The following is a 16,670-nucleotide window of genomic DNA, read 5'->3' as shown; positions in this document are numbered from 1 at the left end:
TGGTCTCTTTTTGTTCTTTATCAGTCCATTGTGCCTGTTCTGGTAAATTTATCAAATAAGTGAAAATCTCCTGTTCTTAACTCAGACCAATGTAAATTTCCCTTGTTAACAGCAGCATGGTGGCACAGTGGTTAGTACACAGTAGTTAGTGGTTAGCACACTGGGCTAAATCGCTGGCTTTTAAAGGAGACCAAGGCAGGCCAGCAGCATGGTTCAATTCCCGTACCAGCCTCCCCGAATGTGGCGACTTGGGGCTTTTCACAGTAACTTCATTGAAGCCTACTTGTGACAATAAGCGATTTTCATTTTCATTATTCCTGCCTCACAGCGCCAGGGATACAGGTTCAATCTTGGCCTTGGGTGACTGTGCGGAGTTTGCACTTTCTCCTTGTGTCTGCGTGGGTTTCCTCCAGGTGCTCTGGTTTCCTCCCATAATCTAAACAGGCGTAGGTTTGGTGGACTGGTCATGATTAATGTGTGGGGTTACGGAGATGGGGCAGGGGAACATGCTTAGGTAGAGTGCTCTTTCAGAGGGTCGGTGTAGACTCGATAGGCCAAATGGCCTCCTTCTGCACTCTAGGAATTCTATAGATTTTAAGTATGTATCCAATTTCCTTTTGTGAGTTATAGTTGAAGCTGCTTTAATTTGCTCTGTTATTCATCATGACCATGGCTGATCATCACCCTGATCCCGCCCTCCCCCTATATCCCTTGATCCCTTTAGCCTCAATAACTACATAGAATCACACAATTCCTACAGCCATTGAGACTCCGCTGACCCTTTGCAAGAGCAACCCACTAGGCCCAACCACTGGCTCATCCCTGTAACCTCTAACCTGCACATCCCTGGTCACCGAGGGACAATTTTTGCATGGCCACACCACCTAATCTCCACATCTTTGGACTATGTGAGGAAACCGGAGCACCCGGAGGGGGGGCACCGGAGCATAGGTCAGAAGGTGAAAGCATTGAGGGAGAACAAGGGAATGGGGCCAGTATGGCTCTGAGGCAGAGCAGACAGGGAGATGTTGCTGAACACAGCGGGTCTGGTGGCCTGAAGTGCATATATTTTAATGCAAGAAGTATTATGGGTAAGGCAGATGAATTTAGAGCTTGGATTAGTACTTGGAACTAATATGTTGTTGCCATTACAGAGAGCTGGTTGAGGGAAGGACAGGATTGGCAGCTAAACGTTCCAGGATTTAGATGTTTCAGGCGGGATAGAGGGGGATGTAAAAGGGGTGGCGGAGTTGCGCTACTGGTTAAGGAGAATATCACAGCTGTACTACGGGAGGACACCTCAGAGGCCAGTGAGGCTATATGGGTCGAGATCAGGAATAACATTGCAGTCACAATGTTGGGGGTTTACTACAGGCCTCCCAACAGTCAGCGGGAGATAGAGGAGCAGATAGGTAGACAGATTTTGGAAAGATTTTGGGAGACTTCAACTTCCCCAATATTGACTGGGACTCACTTAGTGCTCGGGGCTTAGACGGGGCACAGTTTGTAAGGAGCATCCGGTAGGGCTTCTTAAAACAATATGTAGACAGTCCAACTAGGGAAGGGGCTGTACTGGACCTTGTATTGGGGAATGAGCCTGGCCAGGTGGTAGAAGTTTCAGTAGGGGAGCATTTCGGGAACAGTGACCAAAATTCAGTAAGTTTTAAAGTGCTGGTGGACAAGGATAAGAGTGGTCCTAGGGTGAATGCGCTAAAGTGGGGGAAGGTTAATTATAACAATATTAGCGGGAACTGAAGAACCTAGATTGGGGACGGATGTTTGAAGGTAAATCAACATCTGACATGTGGGAGGCTTTCAAGTGTCAGTTGAAAGGAATTCAGGACCAGCATGTTCCTGTGAGGAAGAAGGATAAATACGGCAAATTTCAGGAACCTTGGATAACGAGAGATATTGTAGGCCTCGTCAAAAAGAAAAAGGAGGCATTTGTCAGGGGTAGAAGGCTGAGAACAGATGAAGCCTGTGTGGCATATAAGGAAAGTAGGAAGGAACTTAAGCAAGGAGTCAGGAGGGCTAGAAGGGGTCACGAAAAGTCATTGGCAAATAGGGTTAAGGAAAATCCCAAGGCTTTTTACACATACAGGTAGCCAGGGAAAGGGTTGGCCCACTGAAGGATAGGCAAGAGAATCTACGTGTGGAGCCAGAGGAAATGGGCAAGGTACTAAATGAATACTTTGCATCAGTATTGACCAAAGAGAAGGAATTGGTGGATGTTGAGTCTGGAGAAGGGTGTGTAGATAGGCTGGATCACATTGAGCTCCAAAAAGACGAGGTGTTGGGCGTTTTGAAAAATATTAAGGTAGATAAGTCTCCAGGGCCTGATGGCATCTACCCCAGAATACTGATGGAGGCTAGAGAGGAAATTGCTGAGGCCTTGACAAAAATCTTTGTATCCTCACTGTCTTTAGGTAATGTTCCAGAGGGCTGGAGAATAGCCAATGTTGTTCCTTTGTTTGAGAAGGGTAGCAAGGATAATCCACGGAACTACAGGCCGGTGAGCCATATGTCAGTGGTAGAGAACTTACTGGAGAGATTTCTTCGAGACAGGATCTACTCCCATTTAGAAGCAAATGGACGTATTAGTGAGAGGCAGCATGATTTTGTGAAGGGGAGGTCGTGTCTCACTAACTTAACAGTGTTTTTCGAAGAGGACACAAAGATGATTGATGCAGGTAGGGCAGTGGATGTTGTCTATATGTACTTCAGTAAGGCCTTTGACAAGGTCCCTCATGGTAGACTGGTACAAAATGTGAAGTCACACGGGATCAGGGGTGAGCTGGCAAGGTGGATACAGAACTGGCTAGGTCATAGAAGACAGAGAGTAGCAATGGAAGGGTGCTTTTCTAATTGGAGGGCTGTGACTAGTGGTGTTCCGCAGGGATCAGTGCTGGGACCTTTGCTGTTCGTAGTATATATAAATGATTTGGAGGAAAATGTAACTGGTCTGATTAGGAAGTTTGCAGACGACATAAAGGTTGGTGGAATTGCGGATAGCAATGAGGACTGTCAGAGGATACAGCAGGATTTAGATCGTTTGGAGACTTGGGCGGAGAGATGGCAGATGGAGTTTAATCCAGACAAATGTGAGGTAATGCATTTTGGAAGGTCTAATGCAGGTAGGGAATATACAGTGAATGGTAGAACTCGAAAGAGTATTGAAAGTCAGAGATCTAGGTGTACAGGTCCACAGGTCACTGAAAGGGGCAACACGGGTGGAGAAGGTAGTCAAGAAGGCATACGGCATGCTTGCCTTTATTGGCCGGGGCATTGAGTATAAGAATTGGCAAGTCATGTTGCAGCTGTATAGAACCTTAGTTAATCGACACTTGGAGTACAGTGTTCAATTCTGGTCGCCACACTACCAGAAGGATGTGGAGGATTTAGAGAGGGTGCAGAAGAGATTTACCAGGATGTTGCCTGGTGTGGAGGGCATTAGCTATGAGGAGCAGTTTAATAAACTCGGTTTGTTCTCAGTGGAACGACGGAGGTTGAGTGGCGACCTGATAGAGGTCTACAAAATTATGAGGGGCCAAGACAGAGTGGATCGTCAGAGGCTTTTGCCCAGGGTAGAGGGGTCAATTACTAGGGGGCATAGGTTTAAGGTGCAAGGGGCAAAGTTTAGAGTAGATGTGCGAGGCAAGTTTTTTACACAGAGGGTAGTGGGTGCCTGGAACTCGCTGCCGGAGGACGTGGTGGAAGCAGGGACGATAGTGACATTTAAGGGGCATCTTGATAAATACATGAATAGGATGGAAATAGAGGGATACGGACCCAGGAATTGTCAAAGATTGTAGTTTAGGCGGGCAGCATGGTTGGCACGAGCTTAGAGGGCCGAAGGGCCTGTTCCTGTGCTGTACTTTATTTTGTTCTTTGAGACCCATGCAGACATGGGGAGACCGTACATGCTCCTCACAGACAGTCACCCAAGGCCAGAATTGAACCCAGGTCCCTGGCACTGTGAGGTAGTAGTGCTAACCACTCTACCAATGTGCCGGCTTTTGTTTTATCTTGGAGTACAGGGGCCTCCTTCCCACTGGACAGCACTATGCTGCAGGGCACATGCAGCCACTGCAACAAAGGTTTGAAGATTGCCTGGCAGTGGATTATGATGTTACGAGATCCTGGGCGAGTGCGCGGTCAGTTCCAGCCCCATGGACCCTGGAGCCCCAGCATAAGTGCATTAACCAATAATTCATGTATCTGAAGATCTTTAACCCTTGACTGCTCCAATGAGTTACAGACACCAGATTATAAGTAAAACATGAACAAATTGTTCATTAATTCGAAGAAGAAAAGATGAATGAATAAGGAAATAACAGAACAATGGTCTACCAAGCTACCTATTCCCAAAACCCCAACCCACCCTACACCCAAACCCACACAAAACAACAAGAAGATAAGGGTTGGAGAGGATCGAAAAAAAAAACCAGGGTTCAAAGGTAAAAGTTTGAACTTGGTCTTCACTGCTGTTGTTTGTGTCCTCTGGGAAAAGATTTTCAGGTTGGCGCAGTTCTGTAATGTCGCCACCAGATGGAGATAGATACAGGGTGTTCAGGTCAGTGCAATTCCAATTGCCGGCCATCAGATGGTGCTGTACACAGAATGTTCAAATCAGTGCATTTCTGCTCTTCTGCCACCAAATGCATCTTTCGTCTCCCTGTGAAATTACTGGTCATTAACTGTGGAATTAACAGACTTTCACTTGCCTGGTTTCTGTGCAGAACTTTGGCAGTTTTATCATGAATACTCTCACCTTAAGCTTCACACTTGGAGCTCTTCCCAGCCCCTGAGACACGGAGTTAGATTGTTGCTGATCTGTGGAAAGTGGATGGCACTTTCACATTCAAAAGATCGCTTTTCCATTTCTGATGGCTGTCTGTGTCCTTTTAAACAAGAAAGACACCACAGCTTCAGCTAGAATGCCTCTTAAAGTTGACTGGTAAAGAGAAAGAAGCAGATGAGGGTAAAGCGGTTGATGTGGTGTATATGGATTTCAGTAAGGCATTTGATAAGGTTCCCCAAGGTAGGCTATTGCAGAAAATAAGGAAGTATGGGATTGAAGGTGATTTAACGGTTTGGATCAGTAATTGGCTAGCTGAAAGAAGACAGAGGGTGGTGGTTGATGGCAAATGTTCATCCTGGAGTTCAGTTACTAGTGGTGTACCGCAAGGATCTGTTTTGGGGCCACTGCTGTTTGTCATTTTTATAAATGACCTGGAAGAGGGTGTAGAAGGATGGGTTAGTAAATTTGCAGATGACACGAAGGTCGGTGGAGTTGTGGATAGTGCTGAAGGATGTTATAGGTTACAGAGGGACATAGATAAGCTGCAGAGCTTGGCTGAGAGGTGGCAGATGGAGTTTAATGCGGAAAAGTGTGAGGTGGTTCAGTTTGGAAGGAGTAACAGGAATGCAGAGTACTGGGCTAATGGCAAGATTCTTGGTAGTGTAGATGAACAGAGAGATCTCGGCATCCAGGTACATAAATCCCTGAAAGTTGCCACCCAGGTTAATAGGGCTGTTAAGAAGGCATATGGTGTGCTAGCCTTTATCAGTAGGGGGATTGAGTTTCGGAGCCACGAGGTCATGCTGCAGCTGTACATAACTCTGGTGCGGCCGCTCCTGGAGCACTGCGTGCAGTTCTGGTCACCACATTATAGGAAGGATGTGGAAGCTTTGGAAAGGGTTCAGAGGAGATTTACTAGGATGTTGCATGGTATGGAGGGTAGGTCTTACGAGGAAAGGCTCAGGGACTTGAGGTTGTTTTCGTTAGAGAGGAGAAGGCTGAGAGGTGACTTAATAGAGACATATAAGATAGTCAGAGGGTTAGATAGGGTGGACAGTGAGAGTCTTTTTCCTCGGATTGTGATGACCAATACGAGGGGACATAGCTTTAAATTGAGGGGTGGTAGATATAGGACAGATGTCAGAGGCAGTTTCTTTACTCAGAGAGTAGTAGGGGTGTGGAACTCCCCTGCCTGCAACAGTAGTAGACTCGCCAACTTTAAGTGGTCACTGGATAGACATATGGATGAAAATGGAATAGTGTAGGTCAGATAGGCTTCAGATGGTTTAACGGGTCGGCGCAACATTGAGGGCCGAAGGGCCCGTACTGCGCTGTAATGTTCTATGTTCTATGAGAGAGAATCTTCAAGCTTCTTACTAGCTGGATTCCTTCACAGAACTGAAGCAAAAGATGAAACTCTTCAAAGACCCACCTTATTTCTGGAAGCTTTTGACTGGCTCTCCTAGTCACAGGCAACAATAGGAGAAAACCGAGTATCCTACACCGATTGGCTGCTTGGCAAGTCTATCAAATCAACATCACAGGTTCTGCAACAGAACCTAAAGGGGATGTCTTGGCCTGGTACATCAGGAAAAGGGTGTTCCAGTGTCCAAAGACTATAATTTGAACAAAAACAGGGTGCAGTAATGTTGTTGCAACTATCATAGAGGCGAAATCACAGAATCTCTACAGTGCAAAAGGAGGCCATTGAGTCTGCACCGACCCTTCAAAAGACCACCCTACCTAGGCCTAGTAACCTCACCCAACCTATGGAAACAGCGGCAATTTAACATGGCCAATCCACCTAATCTGCACATCTTTAGAATGTGGGAGGAAACCGGAGGAAATCCACGCAGATATGGGCAGATGTGCAAACTCCACACAGATAGTCACCCCAAGGTCAGAATCGAACCTGGGTCCCTGGCTAAGCAGAAGACTAAATCAAAGCATGCAGCAGGAAGGGATTAAAAATGGAACACAGGACAGACAAAATGTTTCAAAACAATGTCCAAACAATGAAGCCAGAGGGGTGGGGGTGGTTAACTGCCAAAGACAATGGGATGGAGGGCTGTTCAAGGAGGGGTAGGGAGGGTGGTGTTGCACGTTTTACTTGAGTGTAATACGCGTTTATTGGAGTGTATTAACACGCCTCTGTTTAAAGGCCGTGTGCTTAACACTGCTAGGCTCTGTATGTGTAATTTCAGCTCGGGAGTCGCCAGGTGTCGTATATAAACACCTCACAAATATTCCAAGGTCAGGTTCAAAGTAATAAAACTATACACCGATTAGTAAGTTCCAACGATCAATATTTATTATACAAATATAATAAATACGCATGCACACGCTAAAGACTAATACCTATTTCTACTATTAAACGACTAAATACTTATCTAAGTGGGAACCAGCAAGGTCAGGGGACAAGGCCTTTGTTCCTTTCTTAGCTGCACCTTCTGTTCGTTATTAGACGAGTACTGTATAAGTTCACGTAGCGAGCGTCGTTTTGGGACTTACTGAACGATGGCTGGTGCTCAACGGCTGGTGATGGAAGACAGGATCAATGGCTGGAGTCGGAGTCAGGATACAACAGCAGATCTGGGTCGAAGTCAAAACAGCAGTCCAAGCCGGAGCACAAAAACAGATCAAGCCGGAGCACGAACAGACAGGACCATGTGTGGGGGTCTATCTTTATAGTGGTCCCCAATGTCCGTGCCTTTTCGGGGCGGGCTTTACCTTCCATGCATTGATTGGATCAATTCCCAATCGATGTCTCACTAATCCCCCAATCTGAGGGTCCCTTCTCGATGTGTGGGGCGGTCTCTAGGGTCTTTTGAGATGGATACTTCTGGTGCCGTTTTGTCTGGGCCTCCACTTAAAGTATCTATTCAAAACCAAATGTTGCGATTGTGTGTGCCCAGATCTGGATTGCCTCATTAATATGCAAAGCGTTTTGCTATTAACACCTTTGGTTGAGATCTTCCACCTGGCCAGAAACTAGTTTTGCTGCGTGCAGAATGCTAATCAGTCTTTGCAGACTGCTTGTCTTGGCTAAACTGCTTTTTCCCTGCAGTCTTAGCAGTTCTCCATTTTGTTAGCCCAGTGTCCATCTTAGGTGGCTACATTTGGGGGCTCTCAATGGCAGGTGAGGGGGCAAGATGGCAGATGAAGAAGATGAAAAGAGAAAGGCAGAGGGAATATCGAGGGGAGGGACACTTGTCCCTGACAAGGTTGTATGAAAGGTCACAAACAAGGGGGTCAAAGGGATATAGCATTGTTTATTGGAAGATTCAAAATTGATCAGCAGGAAGTGTTGGTTAGATACAAGACACAGGAACTGGGTGAGATGCATCCAAGGATATCGAAGGAAGTGAGAATGGAAATTGCAGGAGAGCTAGCCATAATCTTCCAGTCTTCCCTAACTTGGGGAAGGTGCCAAAAGACTGGAGAATTGCAAATGCTATGCCTTCATTCAAAAATGGTAGTCCCAGTAATTACAGAACAGTCAGCTTAACATCAATAGTGGACAAACTGCTGGAAACAATTATTTGGGATAGAATTAGTCGTCACATCGAAAAATATGAGTTGATTAGGAAGAACCAGCATGAATTTCTCATGGAGAAATTGTATTAAACTAACATGCTGGAAAATCTTTTAGGAGCTTACCGAGAAGGTTGATGAGGGTAATGCTGTTGATGTGGTGGACATGAACTTTCAGAAGGCATTCTATACTGTGCCACACAACAGACTTGTGATAAAAGTTATAACTCGTGCAATAAAAGGGATAACGTGCACACAACATTGGCTGAATAATAGGAAGCGGAGAGTAATGGGCAATTGATATTTTTTGGGCGGAGGAAGGTTTGGAGTGGTGTTTGCCAAGGGTCGATATTGGGAGTCCTGCTTTTCCTGATTATATATTAATTATCTAGATCTTGATGTGCAGGGGGCAATTTCATAATTTTCAGATGATATAAAACTTGGAAGTATTGTAAACTGTGAAAGTGACAAGAGTGTTTGAAAAATACATAGACAAGTGGTGGAGTGGGAAGGTAGGTGGCAGATGACGTTCAATTCAGAAATGCTTGAGGTGATGCATTTTGGTTGGAAGGACATGGAGAGACAATATAAAATAAGGAGTAAAATTCTAAAATGGGCACAGGAGCAGAGGGAGTATTTGTGTAGCTAATGTGGTACTTCTATTTAAGAAAGGTAGCAGGGATAATCTTAGAAACTATAGGCCGGTGAGCCTCACATCAGTAGTAGGTAAATTATTGGAGAGAATTCTCAGGGACGGGATTTATACCCATTTGGAAATGGACTCATTAGCGATAAACAGCATGGTTTTGTGAAGGGGAGGTCATGCCTCACTAACCTGATCGAGTTGTTTAAGGCAGTGACAAAGATGATTGATGAGGGAAGGGCAGTGGATTTTCTTTACATAGACTTCAGTAAAGCCTTTGGCAAGGTGCCTTATGGTGAAGTGTGACTTCACAAAAGGTGATAAGATGGATACAGAACTGGCTTGGTCACAGAAGGCTAAGGGGAGCAGTAGAAGGGAGTTTTTAATGAATGGAAGATTGTGACCAGTGGTTTTACACAGGGCTCTGTGCTGGAGTCTCTGTTGTTTGTAATATACAGAAACGATTTGGAGGAAAATGAAGCTGGTCTGATTAGTAAGTTTGTTGATGACACCAAGGTTGGTGGAGTGGTAGATAGTGTTGAGGATTATCAAAGGATACAGCAGGACATAGATAGGTTGGAGACTTTGGCAGAGAAATGGCAAATGGAGTTTAATCCAGACAAATGTGAGGTAATACATTTTGGTAGGTCTAACATAGAGGGGAAATATACCGTAAATGGCAAAACTCTTCGGAATATAGAGATCTGGGCGTGTATGTCTACATATCTTTGAAGGTGGCAACACAAGTGAACAAGGTAGTCGAGAAAGCATAGGGAATGCTTGCCTTCATTGGACGGCCATGATGTGGAGATGCCGGCGTTGGACTGGGGTGAGCACAGTAAGAAGTCTTACAACACCAGGTTAAAGTCCAACAGGTTTGTTTCAAACACGAGCTTTCGGAGCGCAGCTCTTTCCTCAGGTGAATGGCGAGGTATGTTCCAGAAACATTTATATAGACAAAGTCAGAGATGCTGGACAATGCTTGGAATGCGAGCATTTGCAGGTAATCAAATCATTACAGATCCAGAGAGAGGGATAATCACAGGTTAAAGAGGTGTGAATTGTCTCAAGCCAGAACAGTTAGTAGGATTTTGCAAGTCCAGGCCAGATGGTGGGGGTGGATGTAATGCGACATGAATCCAAGATCCCTGTTGAGGCCGCACTCATGCGTGCGGAACTTAGCTATAAGTTTTTGCTCGGCAATTCTGCGTTGTCGCGTGTCCTGAAGACTGCCTTGGAGAACGCTTACAGACGCTGAATGCCCTTGACTGCTGAAGTGTTCCCCGACTGGAAGGGAACATTCCTGCCTGGTGATTGTCGCACGATGCCCATTCATTCGTTGTCACAGTGTCTGCATGGTCTCGCCAATGTACCACGCTTCAGGACATCCTTTCCTGCAGCGTAAGAGGTAGACTACATTGGTCGAGTCGCATGAATATGTGCCGCGTACCTGGTGGGTGGTGTTACCACATGTAATGGTGGTATCCAAGTCGATGATCTGGCATGTCTTGCAGAGATTGCCCTGGCAGGGTTGTGTGGTGTCGTGGTCGCTGTTCTGAAGGCTGGGTAATTTGCTGCAAACAATGGTTTGTTTGAGGTTGTTTGAAGGCCAGTAGTGGGGGTGTGGGGATGACCTTGGCAAGATGTTCATCTTCATTGATGATGTGTTGAAGGCTGCGAAGAAGATGTCGTAGTTTCATTGGACGGGGCATTGAGTATAAAAACTGACAAGTCATGGTACAGTTGTATAGAACCTTGGTATAGCCGCACTTGGAATATTCTGGTCGCCACACTGCCAGAAGGATGTGGAGGCTTTGGAGAGGGTGCAGAGAAGGTTTACCAGGATGTTGCCTGGTCTGGAGGGTGTTAGCTATGCGAACTCGGACTGTTTTCATTAGAAAGATGGAGGTTGAGGGGTGACCAGATGGAGGTCTACAAGATTATGAGGGGCATGGATAGAGTGGATGAACAGGCACTCTTTCCCAGGTTGGAGGGGGCATAGGGTTAAGGTCTGTGGGGCAAAGTCTAGAGGAGATGTGCGAGGCAGGTTTTTTACGCAGAGGGTAGTGAGTGCCTGGAACGCGTTGCCAGGGGAGGTTGTGGAAGCAGATACATTAATGGCGTTGAAAAGGCACCTTGACAAACACATGAATAGGATGGGTATAGAGGGATACGGCAGAAGAAAGTGCTGAGGGTTTTGGCAAAGGTTGGTATCATGACCGGTACAGGCTTGGAGGGCCGAAGGGCCTGTTCCTATGTTGTATTGTTCTTTGCTTCAGTGTGGTTTGGCCAAGTTGAGACAGTGGACAAATGCATGGTACATGCAATATAATGAGGATAGATGTGAGGTTATCTGAATGACTATAGAGAGGGGAATGGGCAATGAGAACTGAGTTTCCTTGTATACCATTCGCTTAAGGCAAGCATGCAAGTGCAGCAGGTGGTAAAGAAGGCAATTGTTATGTTGGCCTTCATAGCAAGAGGATTCGAGTACAGAAGCAGGGATGTCTTGCTGCTGTTAGTAGGGCCTTGGTGAGACCACACCTGGAATATCGTGTGCAGTTTTGGTCTTAACTGAGGAAGGATGTTCTTGCTATCGAGTGAGTACAATAGAGGTTTACCAGATTGATTTCTGGGATAACGGGACTGATATATGAGGAGAGATTGGGTTGGTTGGAATTATATTTCCTGGAGTTCAGAAGAATGAAGTGGAAACCTATCTCATGGAAACCTATAAAATTCTAACAGGACTAGATGGGGTAGAGACAGGAAGGGTGTTCCCGATAATGGGGGAGGTCGAGAAATAAGAGTCACAATCTGAGGATATGGGGTAGTGCATTGAGGACTGAGATGAGAAGAAATCTCTTCACCCAGAGAGTGGTGAGCCTGTGGAATTTGCTGCCACAGATCAAGCGTAATGTTGATTTTAAAATCTTTAACTTGCAAAGGGATGGACTAAAAGTCTTGTCATGGTCCTTTACTTCTCTAATTCTGTGATATAATTTCTTTCTTTATGCCCAATGTTTGAAGTGACCTGTGTGTTGTAGATGTTGTGCTGCTTTCTTCCCGTATTGAAGAACTGCTTAAAATGTCCTGTCTTTCTGCATTGAAAACGCTTTGCACCCCCTGCATCTCCGACAGTGTTGGCTGTTTATTTACACCGCAGTATAAGCACTTCAAGATGACTGGTGCTGGATTTCCTGCCCTGTTGGTCATTCTGGTGCACTTTTGAGAAGACATTGCTGCCACACTTGGCCTAAATGACCAGCAAACTTGTATGAAGCTTCAGTGTGTTGATGGATGAGAGGCTGATTTTGCTCCCTATGTTGGTCCGCTTAATGTATTGAAGGAGTCGCGAGATCTTGAGGTAATCTTTTGTCTATAAATAATTTGACCGCATTTTTTTTGCTGGTAAATGCTGGCAAAGCATTCATGAATAAGTTTGCGTTTCAATTCCCCACACTTTGCAACAACAGACTAACCTTCACGGGTCAGTAAGAAACAATTTGACTGACTTCCTTGGTATTTGGGATGTCAGATTGAATCACGCTTGCTTGACAATGAAGTTCAATTTCAGACTAATTATGAATCAATGGTTTTCAGGACAATCACGAAATCTGCAGAGGTCCCTCTACCCTCTGACTTAAGTGGACATCATTGACGATAGACCCTAGGACACAGAGAAATTAACTAATTTATGCTTCAGCTTTTTGACAGGAAAGCCCAATGCTGCTCCATACCTTAGGAAGTTTTTTCCCCACAATTCCCAACGTTGGTCTCTGGGAACCTTTGAGGTTTTTAAATGGCTGCCGAAGGGGTAGTGACTTTTGGACTAGCACTGACATCGCTACTGATACTCAGAGTCCTTCTCTCATAGGTATGTTTTCAGATTCATCCTACTAACAAGTCTTCTTCCACTTCCTCATTGTGGGTGTTCTGTCAATGGCACCAAATCGTTGTTAGATTGGTGTTATCACCACTGCCACCATGTACAGTATGTTGGCCTTACATAGAACATAGAACATACAGTGCTGAAGGAGGCCATTCAGCCCATCGAGTCTGCACCGACCCATTCAAGCCCTCACTTCCACCCTATCCCCACAACCCAATAACCCCTCCTAACCTTTTTGGACACTAATGGCAATTTAGCATGGCCAATCCACCTAACCTGCACGTCTTTGGACTCTGGGAGGAAACCGGAGCACCCGGAGGAAACCCATGCAGACACGGGGAGAACGTGCAGACTCCGCACAGACAGTGACCCAGCGGGGATTTGAACCTGGGACCCTGGTGCTGTGAAGCCACAGTGCTATCCACTTGTGCTACCGTGCTGCCCTGATGGCCCAGTCTATACTAGCCCAGTTTCCCTTTTACTGTGATTTACTCTAATCTCACTCAGGTTGGTTAATTCAAAACTACTATATTTACACTGTGGACAGGATGAGCTATTAGGTAGGCACATCGCCTCTGGGTACAGACTATTCCATCTGCTCTAGTGTCTAGCACACGACTACTGATGTCACACATTACCATAATTATTAACCCCTTACACTGTTATATTATTTGGAAAGAGTTGACAACTGATTGATATGCAGATATGTATTCAGGGTGCCACATTTACTGCTGCACTATATTCAGGTGCTCAGCAACAACATATCAGTCCACCAGCCAAAGGAAAAGTGACAGAAATACACTTGATGGAACATTTTGCGTCTAAATGTGTGATTGTTTTGAACTTGTGGGAAGCAGAAAGCAAAGCAGCATCTTAAATTAGTGTTATTTTTGTCATTCACCTTAATCCTTTGTTCTGAGGTTACTTACCCTCCTTAATTTGAAATACTTTCCTCCTATTTACTCTATCAAAGTCCTTCATAATTTTGAACGCCTTGACTAAAAATCCCTTGGCCTTCTCTGCTCCGAGTAAAAGAATCCCAGCTTCTTCGTGATGTGTTATGTGTTGGTCTAACATCGACTGTGGTGGTGTCCTGTCTGGTGATTGGTTGTTCTGTGTCGTGTGTGTTCATTGGTTATCCTGTGTGTCAATCACTGCCTGTCTGCATCTCATGATATACATGAGTGGATATTATGACACTTGGCTTGCTCCCTTAGTTCTGGAACCAGGCCAGTAAAAATCTGATGCAACATCCTTACAAAAATGGTAGAGAATTGAAAACAGTACTCGAGCTAAGGTCGAAACATTCTTTTGAAAAGGTTCAGCAGACCTCCTTTTTTTATCCTGAGTTTCTAAATTATGAAACCAACAATTCCATTTGCTTTTTTAACATCCTTCTCAACTTGTCTGACCACATTCTGAGATCTGTGTAAAACTACATTCATTCTCTCTCCTCCACCCCCTCCTTCCCTCAACCTCCTCTCTCTCTCTTTGTCTCTTGCTCTCATTCCTACTTCTTCCTCTCTCTTTCTCTCCTCACCCTTCTTTCCCAACTCTCTCTTACCCCATAACTATACCTATTCTCTCTCGCTGGCAATCTCTCCACTCTCTCCTCCCCTTCTTCGCTCCTTCTCTCTCCCAGGGGACAGTTTATTCTCTATGGTGAACCAGGCCAGCTCACAATCCAGGACCGGATGTGGATTAACAGTGACTTCAATTTTGACAATGTCCTGTCGGCAATGATGGCTCTCTTTACTGTTTCCACCTTCGAGGGGTGGCCCCAGTAAGTACTGAGGGAGGGGCTTCAGTGAGTACAAAGGGAGATCCCAGTGAGTACAGAGGGAGATCCCAGTGAGATTGCACTTGTTCGCAGTCTCGGTGAGTACAGAGCATGAGGCCACGCTGAGAGTTGGGGATGGAGTCTAAAGAGCACTCAATTGTTGTGATTGTTTGACAGTAATATCAGGGGGTACTCAGAGTCTCTTTGAAATTTTTTATTCGTCCTTGGACATTGCCCCTCCCATATTTCTACAACTGAATGGTTTGCTCAGCCATTTCAGAGTGACCCACTTTACTGTGGACGTCTAGTCACATGTAGACCAGACTGGGTAAGGATGGCAGATTACCTTCCCTAAAGGAAACTCATGATCCAAATTACTTTTTATGACAATCAACAATATTTTCAATTTTGAATTCCACCAGCTACCATAGTGGGATTTGAACCCATGTCCCCAGTGCTTAAACCTTGGCCACTGAAACACCAGTCCAGCGAAGGTACCACCATATCACACTTGTTTTTCTCAGTGAATACCCAGGGTACTAAGTCTCAAAGAACACGCGAGGGTGTGATTTCATTCATACTATGGATTTGCTGGTCTAAATTTGTATTCAGGAAGGGGTGGGTTCCCTCAGCTGTTTCACTGTCTTCCTCTTTGTTACATTGCAGTAGACACTTGTCTTTGAATTTTTTTAATGGAGAGACAGAGCTGGATACAGTACAGAACTTTACTGAGAGGTTAGGAGAGGTAACTGTCATCTCTTCCATCCAGATTACTGTACAAGGCCATTGACTCTCACACCGAGGACATGGGACCCATCTACAACTACCGAGTGGGGATTTCAATATTCTTCATTATTTACATCATCCTCATTGCTTTCTTCATGATGAATATCTTTGTGGGGTTTGTAATTGTAACGTTCCAGGAACAGGGAGAGGCCGAGTACAAGAACTGCGAACTGGACAAAAACCAGGTAATGATCCGCAACTGCATTCCATACCAGAGTAATAACTCTCACTCTAATCCCATACCCGAGTAACGATCTTCACTCTCAGCCCTCCCCAAGTAACAATCCTAACTCCCATCCCATGCCTGAGTAACAATCCTCACCCTAATCCCATACCCGAGAAACAATCCTCATTCTAATCCATTCCCAGCTAACAACCCTCATTCTAATCCCAAATCTGAGTAACAACCCTCACACTCATCCTGTATTCAAGTAACAATCTTCATACTGATCCCATACCCAAGTAACAATCCTTGAGTAACAATACCCAACTAACAACACTCTCATTCCATACCTTAGTAACAATCCTTACCCACACCCTATATCCGGGTATCAATCCTCACTCACACCATGTACACAAGTAACAATACTCATCCATCACCCTGTACCTGAGTAAGAATCCTCATCCATAACCCTGTACCTGGGTAACAATCCTTACCCACACCCTGGTTCCGAGTAACAAACTTCACCCACACCCTGTCACCGAGTTACAATCCTTATCCACGCCCTATACTGTTTAGGGGCTGTTTAGCACAGGGCTAAATCGCTGGCTTTGAAAGCAGACCAAAGCAGGCCAGCAGAACGGTTCGATTCCCGTAACAGCCTCCCCGAACAGGCGCCGGAATGTGGCGTCTAGGGGCTTTTCACAGTAACTTCATTTGAAGCCTACTCGTGACAATAAGCGATTTTCATTTCATTTTTCATACCTGATATTCAGGCCCCTCTATATGGTAGGATGCTTTATTTATTTATCTGTCCCTCCCTGAGCCATGTAACTAATTATTTTCCTGCTCCTTTGCAGCGTCAGTGTGTCCAATATGCCCTCAAGGCTCGACCCCTGATGAGATACATTCCCAAGAACACACATCAATATAAAGTGTGGTATGTGGTGACCTCCTCATATTTTGAATACCTCATGTTTGCCCTCATCCTCCTCAACACCATCTGTCTCGGGATGCAGGTGGGTTTGCGCAAGCTCCTCTATTTGTCTCCTGGTTTTTATGTTCATTTCAATA

At 45.2% G+C, this 16,670-nt stretch overlaps 1 protein-coding gene across 1 annotated transcript in view; it reads left to right on the top strand.

Moving 5' to 3' along the window:
* The window catches only part of LOC119978247 (voltage-dependent L-type calcium channel subunit alpha-1S-like), a 642,412-nt gene that overhangs the window by 328,636 nt on the left and 297,106 nt on the right, over nucleotides 1-16,670 (top strand). Inside the window, 3 exon segments of the mRNA XM_038819727.1 lie at nucleotides 14,513-14,653; nucleotides 15,420-15,621; nucleotides 16,457-16,615. Coding sequence (XP_038675655.1) covers nucleotides 14,513-14,653; nucleotides 15,420-15,621; nucleotides 16,457-16,615 — 502 coding nt within the window.

This window comes from Scyliorhinus canicula, chromosome 15, assembly GCF_902713615.1.
Source record: "Scyliorhinus canicula chromosome 15, sScyCan1.1, whole genome shotgun sequence".
Taxonomy (NCBI): domain Eukaryota; kingdom Metazoa; phylum Chordata; class Chondrichthyes; order Carcharhiniformes; family Scyliorhinidae; genus Scyliorhinus; species Scyliorhinus canicula.
This window is presented reverse-complemented; position numbering and strand designations above follow the sequence as displayed.